The sequence below is a fragment of the Aethalodelphis obliquidens genome, unplaced genomic scaffold, assembly GCF_003676395.1.
Source record: "Aethalodelphis obliquidens isolate GAN/ISIS:26980383/991018 unplaced genomic scaffold, ASM367639v1 scaffold27, whole genome shotgun sequence".
In the NCBI taxonomy this organism is placed as follows: Eukaryota; Metazoa; Chordata; class Mammalia; order Artiodactyla; family Delphinidae; genus Aethalodelphis; species Aethalodelphis obliquidens.
This window is the reverse complement of record NW_020837971.1, coordinates 24,824,592-24,851,546: the sequence shown is the minus strand read 5'-3', so window position 1 is coordinate 24,851,546 and position 26,955 is coordinate 24,824,592. Positions and strand designations below refer to the sequence as shown.

The 26,955-nt window shown below is 43.6% G+C and overlaps 1 protein-coding gene across 2 annotated transcripts in view; it reads right to left on the bottom strand.

Moving 5' to 3' along the window:
• Positions 1–8,091: 8,091 nt before the first annotated feature.
• Positions 8,092–26,955, bottom strand: part of HUS1 (HUS1 checkpoint clamp component) — a 29,804-nt gene continuing 10,940 nt past the window's right edge. Inside the window, exons 5-8 of one of the 2 annotated variants that reach the window (XM_027124163.1) lie at positions 26,724–26,798; positions 22,412–22,511; positions 9,653–9,772; positions 8,092–8,483 (exon numbers count right to left, since the gene is read on the bottom strand). In XM_027124163.1, the coding sequence (XP_026979964.1) occupies positions 8,401–8,483; positions 9,653–9,772; positions 22,412–22,511; positions 26,724–26,798 (378 nt within the window). In that variant the 3' untranslated portion in view covers positions 8,092–8,400. Of the gene's footprint in view, positions 8,484–9,652; positions 9,773–14,139; positions 14,284–22,411; positions 22,512–26,723; positions 26,799–26,955 lie in introns of those variants that run through there. The other variant, XR_003436626.1, reaches the window with a different exon arrangement.

Below are 26,955 nucleotides of genomic sequence, written 5' to 3'. Positions count from 1 at the left end.
GAGAAGGAGGGAGATAACAAAATGTAAAAAAGGTGTCTGTCAAAGACCAATCAGGCAGCTAGGGACAAGTTCCCTCTCTGGTCCAAGCCTAAGCCGGGACCAATCAGCAGGAGAACACAACCAAATCTATAATTTACATACGGGGAAGTGGGAACCTATAAAACTGACATATTCGCGCCCAAAAGGGTTCCTTCTTCGACCTCCTGCGTGAGGACCAAGGAACCCCGGTGCACCGGCCTTCAATAAACCTCTTGCGTTTTGCATCGGCTTCCGACTCTTGTTGTTTCCTGGGCGAGTCGAAACTCCTAGGAGACCGCGAAGGTCTAACAGCAGGCTCTAGAGCACAGGCTCAGTAGTTGTGGCGCATGGGTTTAGTTGTTCTGAGGCATGTGGGATCTCCCCGGACCAGGGATCGAACTCATGTCCCCTGCTTTGGCAGGCGGATTCTCAACCACTGCACCACCAGGGAAGTCCCTCTTTCCATATTTTCATTTCCAGCACTGATACCTCCATTCCCAGGTTGCTTCCTCTGAGGCTTTGCACATATGTCTTCCTCAGGCATTTCTCCTGAGGCTTCCATATGGGGGAAGGAGATAGGGGAAAGCTTGAAGCCATTTTTTATTGACTCTGAGTACTTTTCCACTCCTAGTCCTTCAACCTCAGCCTCTCCATTACCCTAGTGTCTATAAAGCTGCTGGGCCATATTTTTGGGGCCCCCCTCCACAATGAGATGGCCCTCATGTCTGTGCTGATCCATATGACCCTCAACTAGTGTGCTGTTCTAGGGGGCCAAACTAAATAGAAGCAGTTGGCATTTTTTGCATTTCTGTACTATTGATTACACATCAACAGTACACATCACAGTAGGCGATTAAAGGATTAACTCTTTCATTTTTGGCTTTTTCTTTTAATAAGCTACTGCAACAAAGTGTCCTTGAAGCAAAAGGACACTAAACAACCACACAAAAGCATAAGAAAGTATAAATTTTACTGGTAAATATATAGACAAATAAAAAACAATGCAATACTGTAATGGTAGTGCACAAATCACTTTTAACCCTAGTTAAATATTTAGAAGACAGAAGTATTAATAACTATAACTACAATCAATCATTAGTTTAAATTTAAATGGATTAAACTCACTAATCATGTTTTTTTAATTTTTCTTAATAATTATTTTTTATTTTAATAACTTTATTTTATTTTACTTTATTTTCTTTCTTTCTTTCCTTGCTTCCCTCCTTTAGACAACAAATCATCACAAATTGAGGAGGTGGACTTTGAGAGCAAGATTTATGATTTTTTCCCCTTTTCCTCTTTTTGTGAGTGTGTATGTTCATGCTTCAGTGTGAGATTATGTCTGTATAGCTTTGCTTCCACCATTTGTCCTAGTGTTCTACCCCTCCGCTTTTTTTCTTAATAATTATTTTATTTTAATAACTCTATTATATTTTATCTTACTTTATTTTACTTTATCTTCTTTCTTTCTTTTTTTCCTTCCTTCCCTCCTTCCTTCCTTCCTCCCTCCCTCCCTCCTTTCTTTCTTTCTTTCTTTCTACTTCTACTAATTCTTTCTTTCTACTTTTTCTCCCTTTTATTCTGAGCCGTGTGGATGAAAGGCTCTTGGTGCTGCAGTCGGGAGTCAGTGCTATGCCTCCGAGGTGGGAGAGCCAACTTCAGGACACTGGTCCACAAGAGACCTCCCAGCTCCACATAATATCAAACGGCAAAAATCTCCCAGAGATCTCCATCTCAACACCAGCATCCAGCTTCACTCAACAACCAGCAAGCTACAGCGCTGGACACCCTATGCCAAACAACTAGCAAAACAGGAACACAACCCCACCCATTAGCAGAGAGGCTGCCTAAAATCATAGTAAGTCCACAGACACCCCAAAACACACCACCAGACGTGGACCTGCCCACCAGAAAGACAAGATCCTGCCTCATCCACCAGAACACAGGCACTAGTCCCCTCCACCAGGAAGCCTACACAACCCACTGAACCAACCTTAGCCACTGGGGACAGACACCAAAAACAATGGGACCTATGAACCTGAAGCATGCAAAAAGGAGACCCCAAACACAGTAAGATAAGCAAAATGAGAAGGAATTAGAAAAACCAAATCCACATCTAAAGCCACACCAAATACATTATTTGATGTAACTAATATCATAAAATATGAATGAAATCATCTCTAGAAACCTTCGCATTTAAATCAATCTAACCATGTGATGCAAGTCAAACGCTGCGTTTGTCGTTTGTCGTGCAGACTCAGGATGCGGCCACGGTCCACAGCAGGTGGCCGGAGCTGAAATCGAGCCATCGGTTTCCGGGTCACTTCAGACGCGCCCGGTGTGAAGGGAGGTCGGCCTGAGGCATTAGGAACACCCCACATCACGCTGAGCATGATGTTCTTGATTTGGGAGGTCTGCTTGCTGCAGAAACGGTGAAGCCCTGAGGCAGGGATGCTGCGGAAGCCTGCATAGAAGGGGCTCGGCCCCCTTGGTGAGGTGAGTGAGGCCCTGCACCCCGCCTCCTCCTGCCCCTCTGCCGGGTTTACTCAAGCAAGGAGGAAGGAACAGAAGAGAGCACAGCTCACGAGGGAGCCCCAGGCCCAGTCGGGGTGTCACTGTCTGCTCCTTGGCTTCTCTTCCACCCAGAAAGCCTGACCTGGGGTTCCTCACCCTAAGGAAGGTTTCCCTCCCTAAGGAAGGCTCCTAGGTGCTTTCCAAGCGCCTAAATGTTGAAGCCGTTTAAAACACAGGGCTGGGCAGCAGCAGACTGTCAGGAACAGTACCGTTTCTCGTGTTCTGACCAGATTCCCAGTTTAGAAAAGTGCCGAGAGCTGCACTTCCTCTACACGCCACCGGGGGGAGCGCGTCAGTCACTACTCCAGAGGCTGTTCTCTAGTAAGCCCAGGATGCGGATGCCGGGAAGGGCCGGCGTCTCCCCCAGGTCCGGGCTGTGGACACAGGGCTCCCTCTGCGCTGAGCATGGTCAGAACACGGCTCACTCCGGGGACAGCGACAACGGCGAGTCCTGGCTCTCAGCAGGGCGGCTCCTATTCCCCTGCTATCCCTGGGATCTTCTTTCATGTCATCAGGAGTCTGTCTCCCCAAATCCCCTGGCCTGGAACTTCTCCCCAAATCCCCTGGCCTGGAACTTGAACTGTCTTACAAAGACTTTCTTACATACACTGACTCAGCCTCATGCGTGATGGGCCCACGATAAGAGATTATTCTGTGAAGCGATCTTACCATATTGATCCAGACTCAGTATTTCAAACCTGTGGTAATTTCAACATGACAAACAAGTTTAGTTTTCTACTTGTGAATAAGGACGTGCCATGAAAATTAAGTCTAAAGTCCAATATTAAGGAAACTGTAACTGCCAGTTGATTATGCACTGCATTCAAATAATAAATATTATTACTCAGTCCCTTAAAAATGTTTTTGTCACAAAGCAAATTTTTTTTTTCAGTAAAAATTTGAGTCTTTTATTGCTGCTATTACTAATGCTACCTTTTGTTGTTGTTTTTTTTTTTTTAACATCTTTATTGGGGTATAATTGCTTTACAATGGTGTGTTAGTTTCTGCTTTATAACAAAGTGAATCAGTTATACATATACATATGTTCCAACAAAGCAAATTATAAAGGTTTTAGAAAATACTTAATTTACAAAAATTGAAATAAAACATCCAGAAATAACCAAGTTTAAATACTGGTGCCTATCTCCCCAATCTTTTTCTCATACATACACATGTACATTAGTATTCTTCAAACTGGGATCAGATGGTACACACTAATGCCTGGTCTGCTTTTGTAACTTTAAGTCATAAACATTTTGCCATATCAGTATATTTTTTTCTGTAACATTACTTTTATTTTTTTGGTCACACTGCGTGGCATGTGGGATCTTAGTTCCCGACCGTGCATCAAGCCTATGTCCCCAGCATTGGACGTGCAGAGTCTTAACCATTGGACCACCAGGGAAGTCCCTGTAACATTACTTTCACAGTATGAAATAGAGACTGTTTAACCAATCACCTATTTCATGTTTTTTTCAGTATAAGAGTATAAAAAACACCTTTGAATATGTATGTAAATTCCTATAAGGAGTATTTAATGAGTATTTAATCAAACAGTACATACCATTTTAAGGCTTTCCATATATAGTAAATGCCAAACTGGACTCCAAAAAAAGTGCTATCAAGTCACACTCCCATAGCAGTGTCTGAGGGGACGACGTATCTCCCTGATCACCTCACAACAGGTGGTTCTTACCCCCTGCACTGAGAAGAAGCTGTAAAAACACAGAAACGCCCAAGCTTCCTTTCGAACCCCCACTAGAATCCACATAAAGGGACACAACCGCATCTCTTCAAAACGACGCTCTTGCTCATCGGACAGCATCCGCCAAGGACACGAAGCCATCAAACACCTCCCGCTCCTGGGGCAGAGCCAGAATTCCAGCGCAGGACTGATGCTGAGGCCACATTCCAGGCCGCCTCCACCAGGCCCTGGGGATCACGGTGGGCAGGTGGGCCCCGCATGTAGGTGGATGAGGTGCTTGGATTCTTAGACATCCCGGACCCAATACAGGATGGCCCCCAAACTTAGCCCAGACATGTGCCCAAAGCAACGTGGGCCTGAGCAGGACCACCCAGGACAGCCCTCCACACAGCAGCTCCTTCCACAATCGCAGCCAGCCAAAGCATGTCTCTAAAACCCAGAGAGCAGGTTAAGAAGAGACCTCAACATCGGGAGATGTCAGTCTTGAAATAAGTTAATTTCTCAAATTATATTCTTTCTTCTAAACGGACTAAACTGCTATTTCCTGACCTAGTGATATTCTGCCCTGGGATACTTGTTCTGTACAGCAGCACCATTGTCTCCCCAGGTCGCCACGTCTGCTACCTCCCCCATGGGAGGAAGGGCCACCCTCACTCAGCAGCTCTGAGCAGCTCTGCGGGAGCAACGGCTGAGGCAGACACTGAGCTGCCAGACTTGCTGACAGTCAGAAGGAGACCCGGCTTTGCCACTCCAAGGAAGGCCCCCTTCGGCCACGTCCATGCAGAGAAAACCTAAGCCATCCATAAAACAGTCCAAATCAGGTCTCCCTAAATGAACACTATGCAGAGCTGAGGGAAATTATATCTGGTTTTATGACATTTTAAAAATTGCATGTAGGGCTTCCCTGGTGGCGCAGTGGTTGAGAGTCCGCTTGCCGATGCAGGGGACACGGGTTCGTGCCCCAGTCTGGGAGGATTCCACATGCCGCGGATAGGCTGGGCCCGTGAGCCATGGCCGTTGAGCCTGTGCGTCCGGAGCCTGTGCTCCGCAACGGGAGAGGCCACAGCAGTGAGAGGCCCACGTACCGCAAAAAAAAAAAAAATTGCACGTAAACTTACTTTATCATAGCAGATTTAAAACTAAGACATTCTTCACTCTATGACATAAATCACAGCAAGATCCTTTTTGACCCACCTCCTAGAGAAATGGAAATAAAAACAAAAATAAACAAATGGGACCTAATGAAACTTAAAAGCTTTTGCCCAGCAAAGGCAACCATAAACAAGACAAAAAGACAACCCTCAAAATGGAAGAAAATATGTGCAAATGAACAACGGACAAAGGATTAATCTCCAAAATATACAAGCGGCTCATGCAGCTCAATATCAAAAAAACAAACAACCCAATCCAAAAATGGGCAGCTGACCTAAATGGACATTTCTCCAAAGAAGATAAACAGATTGCCAACAAACACATGAAAGGATGCTCAACATCACTAATCATTAGAGAAATGCAAATCAAAGCTACAATGAGGTGTCACCTCACACCAGTCAGAATGGCCATCATCAAAAAATCTAGAAACAATAAATGCTGAAGAGGGTGTGGAGAAAAGGGAACCCTCTTGCACTGTTGGTGGGAATGTAAATTGGTGCCGCCACTATAGAGAACAGTATGGAGGTTCCTTAAAAAACTAAAAATAGAACTACCATACGACCCAGCAATCCCACTATTGGGCATATACCCTGAGAAAACTATAATTCAAAAAGAGTCATGTACCAAAATGTTCATTGCAGCTCTATTTACAATGGCCAGGACATGGAAACTACCTAAGTGTCCATCAACAGATGAATGGATAAAGAAGATGTGGCACATATATACAATGGAATATTACTCAGCCATAAAAAGAAACGAAATTGAGTTATTTGTAGTGAGGTGGATGGACCTAGAGTCTGTCATACAGAGTGAAGTAATTCAGAAAGAGAAAAACAAATATCATATGCTAACACATATATGTGGAATCTAAGAAAAAAAAGAAAGAAAAATGGTCATGAAGAACCTAGGGGCAAGATGGGAATAAAGACACACACCTACTAGAGCATGGACTTCAGGACACGGGGAGGGGGAAGGGTAAGCTGGGACAAAGTGAGAGAGTGGCATGGACATATATACACTACCAAACGTAAAACAGATAGCTAGTGGGAAGCAGCCGCATAGCACAGGGAGATCAGCTCAGTGCTTTGTGACCACCTAGAGGGGTGGGATAGGGAGGGTGGGAGGGAGACACAAGAATGAGGGGATATAGGGATATATGTATATGTATAGCTGATTCACTTTGTTATACAGCAGAAACTAACACAACAATGTAAAGCCATTATACTCCAATAAAGATGTTAAAAACAAACAAAAAAAAAACTAAGACGTTCTTTCCAGATTCCCAAAATGGTTGGTTACTGTTAACTCTGAAACGTATTATTCTCTATTCTGGTCACGTAGCAGAAGCGAGGGAAAGGGAAATCAGAATCCCTGTGTTCGAATCCCACCCCTGCCACCAGCGGTGTGGCGCAGGGCAGGTCACTCGAGCTCCTCAGGGTCCATACTGCTCTGATTGGGACAGGTCCTGCCCACGCGTCCTCCTCAGGACCACCATATCTGACCCCGGACAGTGGGAGGCCAAAGGATGCATGTTAAATTCTTGAGAGACAAAACTTGAAGGCATGTTGTGTAATGCAGATGAGGAGATGTGCTCCGTTATTATTAACTTACGCTAAAGAGTCCTAGATTATCTTCATTATACGTTATAAATCATCATTTAAACAATCAGAAATAGCGAGTTTTCCAGATTGGTGAGTCGCTACCACATTTTAACAGAAATCTACGTTTTATAAAACTACTTTCAAGTGTTGCTTCATTGTACGTAATGAGTTTTAAATTTTATCACCGCAACTGGAATTAGTTTGCTATAAGCCACAGACAGGAGAGAGGCTTCAAAATTCAAATAATATCCTGATTCTGATTTTAAAGTGTTAGCTTAACAGAATATTACATCCCATTGGAACTAACATTAGTGAGCACTGGAAGTCATCCAAATACACTGGTTTTTACCAAACAATAGGAAAAACACATAAAATAATTTTTCAATTTTGCTGATGTTCCATTTCTTCCTCTTATCCTAAGCAACTGCCTCATTTCTCAGTTCTGCAGTGTGATGCTGAGATGGTGTTTATGATGTCCACCCACACAGGACAAGCGCAACTCAATCATGACAGGAATTATGATGCAGGATGCCTTTGGGAGGAGAAGAATGCAGGCCTGCCAGGACCTGCACCAGCTGTGACGTCCAAACACAAATGTGGGTCCTCACTGACTACTGACCCTGACCGAAGTCTCGTTTGCTTCTCCCCTTTCCAGAATGGCAGACTCAATGCACTGTGGAAGAAAGAACTGTGAGATGACAACTGAGACCACACCGGCCTCAGGGAGACACTGGGAGCTGGGGCAGCGGGACCACCTCACGGCACCACAGGGGCCAACTCCAGTGTCCATGGGCGTCATGACAAGGCTGCACCAAGTGCAGCCCGACCCCAAGATGCTCTGCGGGGTCCGCTCTGTGGGACAGAGGTGGCAGGAGGGCCGTCCTCACCTTCTTGAGCTCCAAGCACACGGAAACTTAAGTGCCCCAGGTCTGTTCCCACAGTGACATGCTGAGCTGGAGACAGTGCCTTGGGGAAAAGTGCCAGGCTCAGCAAACATTATCTTTGCCAGTTTTGATTACTACACCAATTTGAAACACAGGAGGATTTTTACAACTTTAATAAGAAAGTTTAAAGTATGAATAAATAAATTTTAACTTTTGTTTTCAACGTCTTAAAGGCAAAACAAAGCAGACATAATAAAGAAATAATATGAAGAAATGTTTATCCAACTGTGTTTCATTAATTCATTAATTCAATTTCTAGTTAAAATATTATAGAAGGGGAAAAAAAGTAAAAATACATAGGATTTCACTGCTGTTGGGACAGAGACAAATGACTTAGAACACATCGCCCTACGGCCTCTTCAGGTCCAGACCAAAGTCCCTGAGCTCCCCGATCCCATAGGTGGGGTTACGACAACGCTGGGATGAAATACTGCAGGGAGACGTCTTCATGGAGCAGGTCAAAATGAACAATCTTGTTCTTCACAATATCTAGGCAGAGAGGAAATCCATTACCATCGAGACCCATTCCGTACACACACTTTCAACCCTGAACACTGTAGCAGTTTCTCCCCCAAGCCTCTCCTGGAGCACCCAGGCCCTCCCAAGGTGACTGGTCTCAACTGGCCCAGCCAATGCCAAACCAGGGGCCTGGCCCAGGCTGGCTCACCTGCTGCCGAGGAACAGGCCAAGGTCTCCAAGGAAAAACCCACAGGGCAGACTTCCCAGAAGCCACATGTACCCAAGTCACCATCCTTCCAGGAAAAAAGCAGCTTCCCATCAGCAGGTGCCCTGAGTGTGCTGAGAAGAGCCAAGCATGCAGGACCTTGTTAGAGAGCAGAAGGCAGCCTGCAAGGGCAGGCACCATGCAGCCTAAGGTGAGCACCTAGGCATGGGGCTCAAGACCAAAAAGAGAAGCCAGACAAGAGGAAGAGAAGTGGCCGCAGCATGAAAGCAGCCCAGCTGCCAGGGCCATACCACCGAGGGCAGGAGCTGCAGGGGGAGCCATGGGGAAGGCCACACCTGAGGAAAGCTGGCTGAAGCTAGAACGAGCCAGGCAGCAGGAGAAAGGCAAACAAAGAGCACATGCCCAGGCTGCTGAGAGACCAGTCCCAAGAGAATGGGAGGTTGGGAAGGGACACAGGGGACCAGCAGAAGGACACTTCAGAAGACATGCTGCACACACAGAGGTGGTGGTGGAGACTGAGGGCGGCGGGGAGAGCTCCCCAGAGGCGGGCAGCAGAGCCAACCACTGTTAAAAGTCAGGAGTCAAGAGGAAGCACAGATGGCAAGATACTGGACTACTGCAACAAGTCAGGCTCAGACACAGGAAGGAAAGAAATGCTTTGAGATGGAAACTTAAATCCAAGCCCAGCGGTATCAGAGACTCCACATACGTAAGGTTAGAGGAACACAGCAAGACTGGGCTGGACGTCCCTGCCCACATGCAGCTTCTCTCCAGGTGCAGACTCACACATGATGCCAGGCAAAGCAGCCCACACCCATTGGCCGGGAAAACCCAAATACCCGACTACCCCAGAAAACTGGAGTCCACCAGTGACCGAGCTGTTTCCTGCATTTACGAAACTGCACACAACGCTTAAGACTACAGTTGATGAAAGTACTTGAAGTGTGAAAAACGAATCAAAATGCAAACTTACTGCATGTGGCCTTTGTAGGATTTACTTGTTGTCCAGCAAGGAACTGTAGGAGCTTCCTAATGTCTATGTGCACTTCAGCCATTTGCTCTGAGTTTCTATCTTGAGAAGCATTTTCAGAAGCTAAAATGACAGAATATTTTAAGATACAATTATCTTCAAGTGGAACAGGGAACCCAGAGATCGTACGATGACTGTTTATCAATAAATCATTTAAATAAATGATTTACATGACCACTCACTTTAGCAGCCTAGAGAAATACTGCATGATATAAATGCAATCACTCACTAAACAAACATTTATTAAGTACTGACTCTTTTAAGGAAGAGGAATTCCCTGGCAGTCCAGTGGTTAGGACTCCATGCTTTCACTGCTGAGGGCCAGGGTTCAATCCCTGGTCAGGGAACTAAGATCCCACAAGAGTCACAGCCCCACAAAAATACTACGCTAATGTAAAGGGAATCTTTGATTATAGGGACCTGAAATATGACCCAATCTCCTTCTTAAGGTCAAAGAAAACAGTTTCTCTTAGAAACATATACAGGACTTCCCAAGTGGTCCAGTGGTTAGGACTCTGCACTTTCACTGCTGAGGGCCCATGTTCAATCCCCGGTAGGGGAACTAAGATCTCGCATACCTCATGGCATGGCCAAATAAACGCCCCCCCCCAAAAAAAAGACCATATACACCTAAAGCAAGGCCTCTCATTATAAAGTGGAATGAATGGGAAGAAAACATCCTTTCATCTCTGGGAAGGTATCAAAGACCCTCTTTGTTACTTACTAAAATAAACAAAATGAGGAACACCAAAATAAGTCATTTCATACAACTGTTGTCAAAGCTTTATTCACATGGATTTCACTTTGCTCCAGAAGCATGCCCATCACTATGAAGTAAAATTCCCTCACAATGGTAAGCTACAACGTGTCTCTAATAAGCAAACTTGTAGTAACGAATTTTAATTCTAAAAGTGGCAGGAGCCTTACTAGATCTACTTTGGAACACACGAGTGACTAAAATGGCCTTCACAGAGCGAGCACCGTCCCCAGGGCCTCTGCCTCGCTCCCTGCTGGAGCTTCCCTCCCACAGCCTGCCCACCACCGTGAGCTCCACAGCACAGGACTCTGATTCCTGAGCCAATCCGCTCAACCACCCCTCATCCACTGCTTGCTGAACTGATTCCTAGTCCCTTACCACCTTGTATGGGACAAGAAAGTTGATGATGCACGAAAAGCTAATATTTGCTAATATAGTTCTGTAAGTACCAAAGAGAGTAAAGTAGGAAAAGTGGGTGGGGTTGGAGACAAGATAGTGGAGTAGGACTTGAGCTCACCTCCTTACCTCCTCTCATGAAAACACCAAAATCACAACTAACTGCTGAAAAACCATCAACAGAAAAAGAATGGAACCTACCAAAATGATATTCTACATCCAAGGACAAAGAAAAAGCCGCAAGGAGATGGTAGGAGGGGCACATTCACAATACAATCAAATCCTACACCAGCTGGGTGGGTGACACACAAACTGGAAAATAACTATTATCGCAGAGGTTCTCCCAGAGGAGGGAGAATTCTGAGCCCCACATCAGGCTCCCCAGCCTGGGGGCCCAGCATCGGGAGGAGGAGCCCCCAGAGCACCTGGCTTTCAAGGCCAGCGGGGCTTGAGTGCAAGAGCTCCACAGGACTGGGGAAACAGAGACTCCAACCTTGAAGGGTGCACACATAGTCTCATGCACACCGGGACCCAGGGAAAACTGCAGTGACTTCATATCAGCCTGGGCCAGACCTACCCGCTGGTCTTGGAGGGTCTCCCGAGGAAGTGGGGGGTGGCTGTGGCTCACTTTTGTGGAGAAAAGGACACTGGTGGCAGAGGTAACACTGAGTACTCATCGGCGTGAGCTCTCCTGGAGGCAGCCTTCTTGACACCAAGACCCGGCCCCACCCAACAGCCTTAGGCTCCAGTGCTGGGACACCTCAGCACAAACAAGCAACAGGATGGGGGAATGGCCCCGCCCATCAGCAGACAGGCTGCCTAGTCATCTTAAGTCAACAGCCGCCTCCAAACACACCCCTCCACAAGTCCCTGCGCACCAGATGGACAAGACCCAGCTCCACCTGATAGTGGGCAAGCACCAATCCCTCCCACCAGGAAACCTGCACAAGCCTCTAGACCAGCTTCACCCACCAGGGGGCAGAAATCAGAAGCAAGAGGAACTACAATCCGCAGCCTGTGGGATTGTAAACACAAAAAGTTAGACAAAATGGGACAAGCAGAGGAATATGTTCCAGATGAAGGAACAAGATAAAACCCCAGAAGAACAACTACGTTAAGTGGAGATAGACAATCTACCTGAAAAAGAAATCAGAGTAGTGACAGTAAAGATGTTTCAAGATCTCTGAAAAAGAATGGCGGCACACACCGAGAAGAGACAAGAAATGTTTAACAAACAGCTAAAAAATATAAACAACAGAGTAGAACAATTCAATAACTGAAATGAAAAATACACTAGAAGGAACCAATAGCAGAATAAATGAGGCAGAAGAACAGATAAGTGAACTGGGAGACAGAATGGTGGGAAATCACTGCTGCACAAGAGAATAAAGAAAAAAGAATGAAAAGAAATGAGGACAATTTAAGAGACCTCTGGGACAACGTTAAAAACACCAACATTCCCATTATAAGTGTCCCAGAAGGAGAAGAGAGAGAGAAAGGGTCTGAGAAAGTATTTGAAGAGATAATAACTGAAAACTTCCCTAACCTGGGAAAGGAAATAGTCACCCAAGTCCAGGAAGTGCAGAGTCTCATACAAGACAAACCCAAGGAGGAACTTGCTGAGACACACTGTAATCAGATTGACAGAAATAAAAGACAAAGAAAAAAATATTAAAAGCAATAAGGGAAAAGCAACAAATAACATACAAGGGAATCCCCATAAGGTTATCAGTTTATTTCTCACCAGAAACTCTGCAGCCCAGAAGGGAGTGGCACAATATATTTCAAGTGATGAAAAGGAAAACCTATAACCAAGAATACTCAGCAAGGCTCTTGTTCAGATTCAGTGGAGAAATCAAAAGCTTTACAGACAAGCAAAAGCTAAAAGAATTCAGCATCACCAAACCAGCTTTGCAACAAATGCTAAATGAAGTTCTCTAGGCGAAAAAGAAAAGGTCACAACTAGAAACGAGAAAATGAGGAATGGTAAAGCTCGCTGGTAAAGGCAAGCATACAGTAAAAGTAGGAAATCATCCACACACAAATATGACATGAAAACCAGCAATCGTGAGAAGACAAGAGTACAGTTTTGTATATATGTAGCCTGCCATATCAAAACATCATGGGAACTGCAAACCAAAAATCTACAATACATATACACACAAAAAAGAAAAAGGAATCCAAACACAACACTAAGGGCAGCCATCAAATCACATAAGAACAAAAGAGGAAAGGAAGGAAAAAAACCTACAAAAACAAACACAAAACAATTAACAAAATGGCAATAGGAACATACATACCAGTAATTACCTTGAATGTAAATGGATTAAATGCTCCAATTAAAAGACTTAGACTGGCTGAATGGATATGAAAACAAGCAAATAGAGAAAGAACAAACAAAACCCAAAGTTAGTAGAAGGAAAGAAATCATAAAGATCACAGCACAAATAAATGAACTACAGATGAAGGAAGTAGAAAAGATCAATGAAACTAAAAGCTGGTTCTTTGAAAAGATAAACAAAAGTGATAAACCTTTAGCCAAACTCATCAAGGAAAAAAGGGAGAGGATCCAAATCAATAATATTAGAAATGGAAAAGGAGAAGTTACAACAGACACCAAAGAAATACAAAGGATCATAAGAGACTACTACAAGCAACTATACGCCAATAAAATGGACCACCTAGAAGAAATGGAAAAATTCTTAGAAAGGTACCATGTCCCAAGACTGAACCAGGAAGAAACAGAAAATATGAACAGACTAATCAGGAGTACTGAATTTGAAACTGTGACTAAAAATCTTCCAATGAACAAAAGTCCAGGACCACAGGTGTGTTCTATCAAACACAGAGAGGAGGAGAGTTAACACCTATTCTTCTGAAACTCTTCCAAAAATTTGCAAAGGAAGGAACACTCCCAAGCTCATTCTATGAGGCCACCATTACCCTGATAGCAAAACCAAAGATACCAAAAAAAGAAAATTACAGGCCAATATCACTGATGAACATAGACACAAAAATCCTCAGCAAAATACTAGCAAAAAGAATCCAAAAACACATTAAAAGGATCATACACTATGACCAAGTGGGATTTATCCCAGGGATGCAAAGAATTTTCAATATCCGCAAAACAATCAGTGTGATATACCACATTAACAAAAAATAAAGAAACCATATGACCATCCCAACATGCATCAACAGATGCAGAAAAAGCTTTTGACAAAATTCAACACCATTTATGATAAAAACTCTCCAGAAAGTGGGCACAGAGGAAACCTACCTTAACATAATAATGGCCATATATGACAAACCCACAGCTAACATCATAGTCAACGGTGAAAAGCTGACAGCATTTCCTCTAAGATCACGAACAAGATACGGATGTCCACTTCTGCCACGTTTTTTCAACATACTTTCGGAAGACCTAGCCAGAACAATCAGAGAAGAAAAAGAAATAAAAGGAATCCAAACTGGAAAAAAAGTAAAACTGTCACTGTTTGCATATGACATGATTCTATACATAGAAAATCCTAAAGATGCTACCAGAAAACTACTAGAGCTCATCAATGAATTCAGTAAAGTTGCAGGACACAAGATTTTTAATACACAGAAATCTGTTGCATTTCTACACATTAACAACGAAAGATCAGAAAGAAAAATTAAGGAAACAATCCCATTTATCATTGCATCAAAAAGAATAAAATACCTAGGAATAAACCTACCTAAGGAGGCAAAGACCTGCACTCCAAAAACTATAAGACGTTGATGAAAGAAATCAGAGATGACACAAACAGTAAAATATACCATGCTCCTGGACTGGAAGAATCAAAATGACTATACCACCTAAGGCAATCTACAGACTCAATGCAATCCCCATCAAATTACCAATGACATTTTTCACAGAACTAGAACAAAACATTTTAAAATTTGGATGGGAACAAATAAGACCCCAAATAGCCAAAGCAATCTTGAGAAAGAAAAATGGACCTGGCGGAATCAGGCTCTCTGACTTCAGACTATAGTACAAAGCTACAGTCATCAAAACAGTAAGGTACTGCCACAAAAACAGAAATACAGATCAATGGAAGAGGATGGAAAATCCAGAAATAAACCCACATACCTGTGGTTAATTAATCTTTTATAAAGAATCCCAAAATATACAATGGAGAAAAGACAGTCTCTTCGATAAGTGCTGCTGGGAAAACTGGACAACCACATGTAAAAGAATGAAATTAGGACACTCCCTAAAACAGGAGTGAATAGGTGAAGGGGATGGATAAACCAGGAGTTTGGGATTAATGTATATAAACCAGTATATATAAAATAAATGACAAGGACCTACTGTATAGCAAGGAAACTACACTCAGTACTCTGTAATAACCCATATGGGAAAAGAATCAGAAAAAGAATATATATGTGTGTGTGTGTGTGTGTGTGTGTGTGTACACACACACACACACACACACACACACACACATATAACTGAATCACTCTGCCATACACCTGAAACTAACACAACATTGTAAGGCAACTATATTCCAACAATTAAAAAAAAAAATGAGAGGGCTCACGCCAAGGAGTACTTCCCAGAACTTCTCCTCTCAATGTCCTTGTCCCCACGGTGAGCCACAGCCACCCCCTGCCTCTGCAGGAGACCCTCCAACATTAGCAGGTGATTTGCTATTATAAATAATGTAACAGGGAGAGGACTGGGGTTAGCAGCGTGAACACAGCCTGCACAGGGTTAGTGCACCACGGCTAGCCCGGAGGGAGTCTGGGGAAAAGTCTGGATCTGCCAAAGAGACAAGAGACTTTTGCTTCCCTCTTTGTTTCCTGGTGTGGAAAGAGAGAATTAAGAGCGCTGCTTAAAGGAGCTCCAGAGAGGGGAGTGAACTGCAGCTAACAGCGCGGACCCCCGAGACGGGCATGAGACGCTAAGGCTGCTGCTGCCGCCACCAAGAAGCCTGTGTGCGAGCACAGGTCACTATCCACACCTCCCTTCCGGGTAGCCTGTGCACCCCACCACTGCCAGGGTCCCAGGATCCAGGGACAACTTCCGGGGGATAATGCATGGCGCGCCTAAGGCTGGTGCAACGTCAAGCCGGCCTCTGCCGCTACATGCTCGCCCTGCATCGTGTCCCTCCCATTCCCCGGCCTCAGTGAGCCACAGACCCCGAATCAGCTGCTCCTTTAACCCCGTCCTGTCTGAGCGAAGAACAGACGCCCTCTGGCAACCTACACGCAGAGGCGGGGCCAAATACAAAGCTGAGCCCCGGGAGCTGTGCAAACAAAGAAGAGAAAGGGAAATCTCTCCCAGCAGCCTCAGGAGCAGCTGATTAAATCTCCACAATCAACTTGATGTACCCTGCATCTGTGGAATACCTGAATAGACAACAAACCATCCCAAATTGAGGAGGTGGACTTTGAGAGCAAGATTTATTATTATTTCCCCTTTTCCTCTTTTTGTGAGTGTGTATGTGTATGCTTCTGTGTGAGATTTTCTCTGTATACCTTTGCTTTCACCATCTGTCTTAGGGTTCTATCTGTCGGGGTTGTTTTTGCTTTGTTTTTATTTACTTTTTAAAAAAATTTTTTTCTTAATAATTATTTTTTATTTTAATAACTTTATTTTATTTTATCCTACTTTATTTTATTGTCCCCTTCCTTCCTTCCTTCCTTCTTTCCTTCTTTCTTTCTACTTTTTCTCCCTTTTATTCTGAGCCATGTGGATGAAAGGCTCTTGGTGCTGCAGTCGGGAGTCAGTGCTGTGCCTCTGATGTGGGAGAGCCAACTTCAGGACACTGGTCCACAAGAGACCTCCCAGCTCCACGTAATATCAAATGGCAAAAATCTCCCAGAGATCTCCATCTCAACAACAACACCCAGCTTCACTCAACGACCAGCAAGCTACAGCGCTGGACACCCTATGCCAAACAACTAGCAAGACAGGAACACAACCCCACCCAGTAGCAGAGAGGCTGCCTAAAATCATAATAAGTCCACAGACACCCCAAAACACACCACCAGACGTGAACCTTCCCACCAGAAAGACAAGATCCAGCCTCATCCACCAGAACACAGGCACTAGTCCCCTCCACCAGGAAGCCTACACAACCCACTGAACCAACTTTAGCCACTGGGGACAGACACCAAAAACAACGGAAACTACGAACCAGCAGCCTGCAAAAAGGAGACCCCAAACACAGTAAGATAAGCAAAATGAGGGACAGAAAAACACATAGCAGATGAAGGAGCAAGATAAAAACCCACCAGACCTAACAAAGGAAGAGGAAATAGGCAGTCTACCTGAAAAAAAATGCAGAATAATGATAGTAAAGATGATCCAAAATATTGGAAATAGAATGGAGAAAATGCAAGAAACATTTAACAAGGACATATAAGAACTAAAGATGAAACAAGCAACAATGAACAAGACAATAAAAGAAATAAAAAATACTCTGGAAGGGATCAATAGCAGAATAACTGAGGCAGAAGAACAGATAAGTGATCTGGAAGATAAAATAGTGGAAATAACTACTGCAGAGCAGAATAAAGAAAAAAGAATGAAAAGAACTGAGGACAGTCTCAGAGACCTCTGGGACAACATTAAACGTACCAACATTTGAATTATAGGGGTTCCAGAAGAAGAAGAGAAAAAGAAAGGGACTGAGAAAATATTTGAAGAGATTTTAGTTGAAAACTTCCCTAATATGGGAAAGGAAATAGTTAATCAAGTCTAGGAAGCATAGAGAGTCCCATATAGGATAAATCTAAAAAGAAACACACCAAGACACATATTAATCAAACTGTCAAAAAGTAAATACAAAGAAAACATATTAAAAGCAGCAAGGGAAAAACAAATAACACACAAGGGAATACCCATAAGGTTAACAGCTGATCTTTCAGCAGAAACTGCAAGCCAGAAGGGACTGGCAGGACATATTTAAAGTGATGAAGGAGAAAAACCTACAACCAAGATTACTCTACCCAGCAAGGATTTCATTCAGATTTGATGGAGAAATTAAAATCTTTACAGACAAGCAAAAGCTGAGAGTTCAGCACCACCAAACGAGATTTACAACAAATGCTAAAGGATCTTCTCTAGGCAAGAAACACAAGAGAAGGAAAAAGACCTACAATAACAAACCCAAAATAATTAAGAAAATGGGAATAGGAACGTACATATCGATAATTACCTTACATGTAAATGGATTAAATGCTCCCACCAAAAGACACAGACTGGCTGAATGTATACAAAAACAAGACCCATATATATGCTGTGTACAAGAGACACACGACAGACCTAGAGACACCTACAGACTGAAAGTGAGGGGATGGAAAAAGATATTCCATGCAAATGGAAACCAAAACAAAGCTGGAGTAACAATTCTCATATCAGACAAAACAGACTTTAAAATAAAGACTATTAGAAGAGACACAGAAGGACACTACATAATGATCAAGGGATCGATCCAAGAAGAAGATATAACAACTGTAAATATTTATGCACCCAACATAGGAGCACCTCAATACATAAGAAAAATACTAACAGCCAAAAAAGGGGAAATCGACAGTAACACAATCATAGTAGGGGATTTTAACACCCCACTTTCACCAATGGACAGATCATCCAAAATGAAAATAAATAAGGAAACACAAGCTTTAAATGATACATTAAACAAGATGGACTTAATTGATATTTATAGGACATTCCATCCAAAAACAACAGAACACACATTTTTCTTAAGTGCTCATGGAACATTCTCCAGGATAGATCATATCTTGGGTCACAAATCAAGTCTTTGTAAATTTAAGAAAATTGAAATTGTATCAAGTATCTTTTCCGACCACAACGCTATGAGAATAGATATCAATTACAAGAAAAGATCTGTAAAAAATACAAACACACGGAGGCTAAACAATACACTACTTAATAACGAAGTGATCACTGAAGAAATCAAAAAATACCTAGAAACAAATGACAATGGAGACAGGATGAGCCAAAACCTATGGGATGCAGCAAAAGCAATTCTAAGAGGGAAGTGTATAGCAATACAATCCTACATTAAGAAACAGGAAACATCTTGAATAAACAACCTAACCTTGCAACTAAAGCAATTAGAGAAAGAAGAACAAAAAACACCCCCCAAAGTTAGCAGAAAGAAAGAAATCATAAAGATCAGATCAGAAATAAATGAAAAAGAAATGAAGGAAACAATAGCAAAGATCAATAAAACTAAAAGCTGGTTCCTTGAGAAGATAAACAAAATTGATAAAACATTAGCCAGACTCATCAAGAAAAAAAGGGAGAAGACAAATCAATAGAATTAGAAATGAAAAAGGAGAAGTAACAACTGACACTGCAGAAATACAAAGGATCGTGAGAGATTACTACAAGCAACTCTATGCCAATAAAATGGACAACCTGGAAGAAATGGACAAATTCTTAGAAATGCACAACGCTGCCAAGACTGAATCAGGAAGAAATAGAAAATACGAACAGACCAATCACAAGCACTGAAATTGCAACTATGATTAAAAATCTTCCAACAAACAAAAGCCCAGGACCACATGGCTTTACAGGCGAATTCTATCAAACATTTAGAGAAGAGCTAACACCTATCCTTCTCAAACTCTTCCAAAATGTAGCAGAGGGAGGAACACTCCCAAACTCATTCTACCAGGCCACCATCACCCTGATACCAAAACCAGACAAGGATGTCACAAAGAAAGAAAATTACAGGCCAATATCACTGATGAACATAGATGCAAAAATCCTCAACAAAATACTAGCAAACAGAATCCAGTAGCACATTAAGAGGATCATACACCATGATCAAGTGGGGTTTATTCCAGGAATGCAAGGATTTTTCAATATACGCAAATCAATCAATGTTATACACCATATTAACAAATTGAAGGAGAAAAACCATATGGTCATCTCAATAGATGCATAGAAAGCTTTCGACAAAATTCAACACCCATTTATGATAAAAACCCTCCAGAAAGTAGGCATAAAGGGAACTTTGCTCAACATAATAAAGGCCATACATGACAAAACCACAGCCAACATCGTCCTCAATGGTGAAAAACTGAAAGCATTTCCACTAACATCAGGAACAAGACAAGGTTGCCCACTCTCACCACTCTTATTCAACATAGTTTTGGAAGTTATAGCCACAGCAATCAGAGAATAAAAGGAATTAAAAGGAATCCAAATCAGAAAAGAAGAGGTAAAGCTGTCACTGTTTGCAGATGACATGATACTATACACAGAGAATCCTAAAGATGCTACCAGAAAACTACTACAGCTAATCACTGAATTTGGTAAAGTAGCAGGATACAAAATTAATGCACAGAAATCTCTGGCATTCCTATACACTAATGATGAAAAATCTGAACGTGAAATCAAGAAAACACTCCCATTTACCACTGCAACAAAAACAATAAAATATCTAGGAATAAACTGACCTAAGGAGACAAAAGACCTGTATGCAGAAAATTATAAGACATTGATGAAAGAAATTCAAGATGATACAAATAGATGGAGAGATATACCATGTTCTTGGATTAGAAGAATGAACATTGTGAAAGTGACTCTACTACCCAAAGCAATGTACAGATTCAATGCAATCCCTATCAAACTACCACTGGCATTTTTCACAAAACTAGAACAAAAAATTTCACAATTTGTATGGAAACACAACAAAACCCATATAGCCAAAGCAATCTTGAGAATGAAAAACGGAGCTGGAGGAATCAGGGTCCTTGACTTCAGACTATATTACAAAGCTACAGTAATCAAGACAGTATGGTACTGGCACAAAAACAGAAATATTGATCAACGGAACAGGATAGAAAGCCCAGAGATAAACCCACGCACATATTGTCACCTTATCGTTGATAAAGGAGGCCGAAATGTACAGTGGAGAAAGGACAGCCTCTTCAATAAGTGGTGCTTGGAAAACTGGACAGGTACATGTAAAAGTATGAGATTAGAACACTCCCTAACACCTTACACAAAAGTAAACTCAAAATGGATTAAAGACCTAAATTTAAGGCCAGAAACTATCAAACTCTTAGAGGAAAACATAGGCAGAACACTCTATGACATAAATCACAGCAAGATCCTTTTTGACCCACCTCCTAGAGAAATGAAAGTAAAACAAAAATAAAAACATGGGACCTAATGAAACTTAAAAGCTTTTGCACAGCAAATGAAACCATAAACAAGACCAAACGACAACCCTCAGAATGGGAGAAAATATTTGCAAATGAAGCAACGGACAAAGGATTAATCTCCAAAATTTACAAGCAGCTCATGCAGCTAAATAACAAAAAAGCAAACAACCCAATCCAAAAATGGGCAGAAGAACTAAATAGACATTTCTCCAAAGAAGCTATTCAGATTGCCAACAAACACATGAAAGGATGCTCAACATCATTAATCATTAGAGAAATGTAAATCAAAACTACAATGAGATATCATCTCACACCGGTCAGAATAGCCATCATCAAAAAATATGGAAACAATAAATGCTGGAGAGGGTGTGGAGAAAAGGGAACACTCTTGCACTGCTGGTGGGAATGTGAATTGGTACAGCCACTATGGAGAACAGTATGGAAGTTCCTTAAAAAACTACAAATAGAACTATCATATGACCCAGCAATCCCACTACTGGGCATATACCCTGAGAAAACCATAATTCAAAAAGTGTCATGTACCAAAATGTTCATTGCAGCTCTATTTACAATAGCCAGGAGATGGAAACAACCTAAGTGTCCATCATCGGATGAATAAAAGAAGATGTGGCACATATACACAATGGAATATTACTCAGCCATAAAAAGAAATGAAACTGAGTTATTTGTAGTGAGGTGGATGGACGTAGAGTCTGTCATACAGAGTGAAGTAATAAGTCAGAAAGAGAAAAAGAAATACTGTATGCTAACACATATATATGGAATCTAAGGAAAAAAAAAGGTCATGAAGAACCTAGGGGTAAGATGGGAATAAAGACACAGACCTACTAGAGAATGGACTTGAGGATATGGGGAGGGGGAAGGGTAAGCTGTGACAAAGTGAGAGAGTGGCATGGACATATATACACTACCAAATGTAAAATGGATAGCTAGTGGGAAGCAGCCGCATAGCACAGGGAGATCAGCTCGGTGCTTTGTGACCACCTAGAGGGGTGGGATAGGGAGGATGGGTGGGAGGGAGACTGAAGAGGGAAGAGATATGGGAACATACGTATATGTATAACTGATTCACTTTGTTATAAAGCAGAAACTAACACACCATTGTAAAGCAATTATACTCCAATAAAGATGTAAAAAAAAAAATGAAAGAAAGAAAGAAAAACTTCTTACTTTTTAATACACACACAAGTAGGAGAAAATGAGTGTCATCTACATGTCTAACTCCACCCCATGTGAGAAACTACAATCTTTGGGAGAAGGCACAGGATGTGAAGAGCTGGAAGGGCTCTTGGAGACTGAGCCCAAGCCCAGGTTTTATGGATGAGGAAATAACCCAGCAGGAAACTTACCTAATGGAGGATTTCCAAGATCTTTAAAATGAGTTGTAACACATACTAGTTCAGTTTCTATTTTCAAGTTCAATTCTCCATTTAGGTTTGCTTCAATAATCTGCAAATTGAGTATTTTACAGTGTTAAGAAAAGGAAAAAGGAAATAAAAAAGTGAACATCAGCTTCCAACAAACCAGGTGACAAGGTGGCCCCCCCAGACGCAGGGCACTCCTGACAGCACCAAGCCCCACATGGCATCAGCAAGAAGACAAGGTCTGAGAGCCAGGGACTCAGAAATCCCCGGAGAGCAGCCCCTCCACGTGCAGAGCGCCGTGGGAAAACCTGAGAACAGGTGAGGCTGGGGGTCCCTGCTAGCAGCTCTGACAACACAGACACTGTGTGACTCCTGCAAAACAGAGGGAGGAGAACCGGAAGAGAACGTGAAGTTAGAAGCTCACCACCTGCCTTATTTATTTATTTTTTTTGCGGTACGTGGGCCTCTCGCTGTTGTGGCCTCTCCCGTTGCGGGGCACAGGCTCCGGACACGCAGGCTCAGCAGCCATGGCTCATGGGCCCAGCCGCTCCGTGGCATGTGGGATCTTCCCGGACCGGGGCACAAACTCGCATCCCCTGCGTCAGCAGGCGGACTCTCAACCACTGCGCCACCAGGGAAGCCCCAGGGAAGCCCCACCTGCCTTATCTTTATAAATGGACCAAACCATCTATTACAACTGCCAATTCCACATAATCAGAAAGCCTTCAGAATATCAGGAGAACATAACCATCTACCTGAAAAATAAACTCAGACATTGGGAAGTGAGATTTCCAAATTCAGAAAGGCCCGAAGATGCCGTCAGGTGTCCAGGACTCCAACAAGCTGCGGGGCCCCGTGACCGCTGGGCTTTCCGTACTCAGAGGACAGCTGGGCTTGGTGACCAATTGCCGTGGCCCCTACCGGCCACACCTCCCCCCGCCCCAACAGTGCCTGGAACTTCTCCCAAGATCAGAAGGGCCCTTTCCTTTCAAGCTCTGCCCTCCACCAACCAACAGGGTCTCTAAACGGGACAGAATCTAGAAATTAAGTTCAGAGAAAGATACAGGTACCACGACATGATACAGGTACCAAGATTTGGGCAATCTGCCCAGGGCACGCTGCACTTCGCCTTTTACCGTCGGTATCTGGCCATCTCTAAAGCCTGGCAGGTCTTCGGAAAGCCCGTGCAGCAGCATGCAAGCCAGCATTTTGCTCAACCAACAATGCAAGAGGCCACCGAGCCGCCACAGGTGATGGTGGTCGTCTGGCCGAGGAGCCATTCCAGAGGCGCGGCAAGAGGGGCAGAGGCCATGGGTGAGCGGAGCACGGCCTGCTCCGCAGGGCTCAGCTGCAGCTAAATCTCAGACAGATTTACTTCGGAGTGTCACCTAGCAGACCTTATTCTTGTTCCTTAAAATTAGTGAACTCTGAATAGTTTCCATCCTAGTAACAAAATCAAAAAATGTTTTTAACTTGAGTGAGCTCTCATTTCTAAGGCTTTGACATTACACAGAAAACAGCCTCTACATTTCCTTGCTGCATCATCTAGTAAACGTACCTCTGAATGAGAAGAATTCATTATTCTTTTACTACCCAGAAACACACGGTGATGTTTCTAAGCCCGCTCTCTTATCTGGACACAATACTTGACTGAAATATGTAAAACAATCCTTGTGCTTACCGGGACTCTAAAGCTACCACAGGCCCGTCTGCTGTGAGTAAGCACACACTCAGTATCTACCTGTAAGTTCTCCCCGCTTTTGAAAAACAGGTTTTATATAAATACAGATTTATTCAAGAAGGCAGCTTGCAAGGTTCTAGATTCACTCCAGACTTCAAACACTCTCGCAACTTTCTTCACATCCCCACCGCCTGAGTGATCAAACAGTAGCTCCACACCTCTGACCACACCCGGTGCCTGGTGTGGGGCAGTGTTCAAACAGAACTTGCCAAGGGAGTTCACGAGCAACACTCTGAACACTGGTCGCCGTGTTTATTTTGTGAGCGATGGCCAGAGTATTAGCCACGTCAACATACTTTGCTTCTTAGGGACTTGGACAAAGTCTTACCTCTTTCGGAGATTCCCCAAATGATAATTACCCACCATTTACGGAAGAGTGGCTAAACGCACTGGGAACCTAACATAAATGATCTCGATTCACAAAAAGTCACAGAGCCACTGTGACAGTTAGGCTGCCATTCTCGTGCTGGATAACACCCAGCACCGGGGCGCACCGCTCAGCAGGGGGCCCAGGGTGGCTGCAAGGACTCGGCTCCTCTGAGGCTGAGACAACGTATAAGGTGTAAGCAACAGAGCACTGCTCCAACCACCAAGCACCGCCGACCCACGTGTCTACCACAGCAACAGCATCCCTGCGCGCCCGTCAGAAACTCAGCCTGACCCCACCGCAGACCTCCTGAACCAGAACTGGCATTTGGTTGGAGGGGAGCCCAATGCCTTAAAACCTGGCGGAGACTTCTGTCAGTCCATGCCTGTTTTTTCTGTTCCTACCTGAGTCGTACACGCAACCCACCCCCACTGGCCACGTCTCTCATTAAAGGAAGTAAGGTAAGGATGGCATCTCATCAAGGGCCGCTGGGGCATCTGACGGGACAGGGATATTTTTAATGTGTTAAGTCCTAGTCATTTTCCTTAGGTCTCTTGCCTGTAATCTTCAGACACAGAATTCTGGTTACTCAAGTAGATCTCGTTATGCATTTGGCTACTCCAACTTTCCATATGCTTGATAACTTTCCCCTTAGTATTTCACAGTGCAGGAACCACTTCCACAAAATTCTGGCTTTTAAACACTCCAGGGAAGAGAAAAACACCTTTGATGATTTTATCTAAGCGACTTTGCTGACTCATTTCCCTTGGACCAAAAGAACAAACAATCGGATCCTTGACTTACTCGCCCTGCCTTTTCTCTCCTGGGCCTCTCGAACCTCTCTGGAGGTCCCCAGGGTATCCTCAGAGGAAGCTCCCAGCCTGACAACTGGATCAACATCAAGGCAGGCAGAGCAGAACACCCATGTCTGCCCAGGACACACTGCTTCATCTGAAGCCATCCTAAATTAAAGTGAAATCTATAAAGATGAAGTTATGGAAGAAAATTACTCTCAAGCGAGCACACCTGCGGTGATAAAACAGCCCATCAACGTTTTCTAGGCTTCAGGAAACTTTTGTAATTCCAAAGATCTCTTGAAACTAAGTTTCATTCCAGGTCCATGCGCAAACACCTATTACCCACGTGCTGACTGGCAACCCCACAGTGGGTGGCTGTCACGCAGAGACGGTTAAGACAATTTCCCTTTTCAGGAAGCTGCCACTTTAGGAGGGGTTCCCAGGTGCTAGCAGGTAACTTATGTAGTGCTGAACAGAGCAGCTCGGCAGAGGAGGGGCTTACAGCCAGTGTGGTGGGAGAAGGTCTGGGAATTCTGATGAGCAGTGAGAAGGGCTAAGTGCTTTCCAGGGGACAACGGGAGAGAAGCAGCCAAGTGTGAACGGCAGAGACGGGGCCTGGGAAGAACCGGTGCTGTGGGGATGGACAAGAGTCTAGAGGAGTTCTGCAGGGAGGGGGCAGCCATGTGGCAGGTAACTGGCCTGCAGACACCGAAGAGCAAAGGTTTCACCAGGTGGACCGGGGTTTCTATAATGAAACATCCAGGGACACAATCGAATGAGTTTTGGGGGTGAGTGCAGAACTCAGGAGAACCCTGGGAGGGAAGGAGAATGACCCACACGATCCCCCAACACTGTCACTGTCACATATAGCGTTTCATGACATTGGCAGAAAACCTTCACAGAAGAAAACAGGGAAGTAAACATGACCCTCGAGCTGACCTAAGAGCTGCCTACAGGAAGAGGGGTGTGTCCTGGGGGATCTCCGTCCTGGGCTCACAGAGACATCTGGCAAGTAGAGAGGCCAGCATCAGTGATCATAAGAAAATATGTACATTATCAGATAAAACATGTAATATGCTGTCCAGAACATATGGAAAGAAAGCCAGAACTGTTGAATATATCCTTAACATACTATTAATATAGATATGAGGGACTAGGGCAAATGCGAGTGAGGTAAGTTGAGAAGACCTGAGCAGGTTGCTACAGGCACCTGTAAAACTGCAGGCTCTCAACAACCAGCCAGGCCCCCAGAGCCAGGGGGTGAGGGACGCCCCACACGGACACCACATGGTGAATGGCAGGGCACCAAGACTCCATCAGACGAGGCTCCTCCCAGGACACGCAGCCAAAACCACACACTTGGGAGCTCTTTTCCAAGAAGTTAGGACTTACAAGGTGATTGCTGATGTTTTTCATCTTCTCCACAATGCTCTTCATAGTCTTCAAGACTGGTAAATAAATACTAACCTATAAAGCAAATGAGAAAAATCAGGAGTATTAACACATTGACATAACATAGTCAAGTACTGACAGGTGCTCATTACCTGTTCACAATGTGTGTACGCTTAAAAGCTCTGGAATCTTGTTTTTAAATTGCCTGAATACAGGTCCTTTTTAAAATATA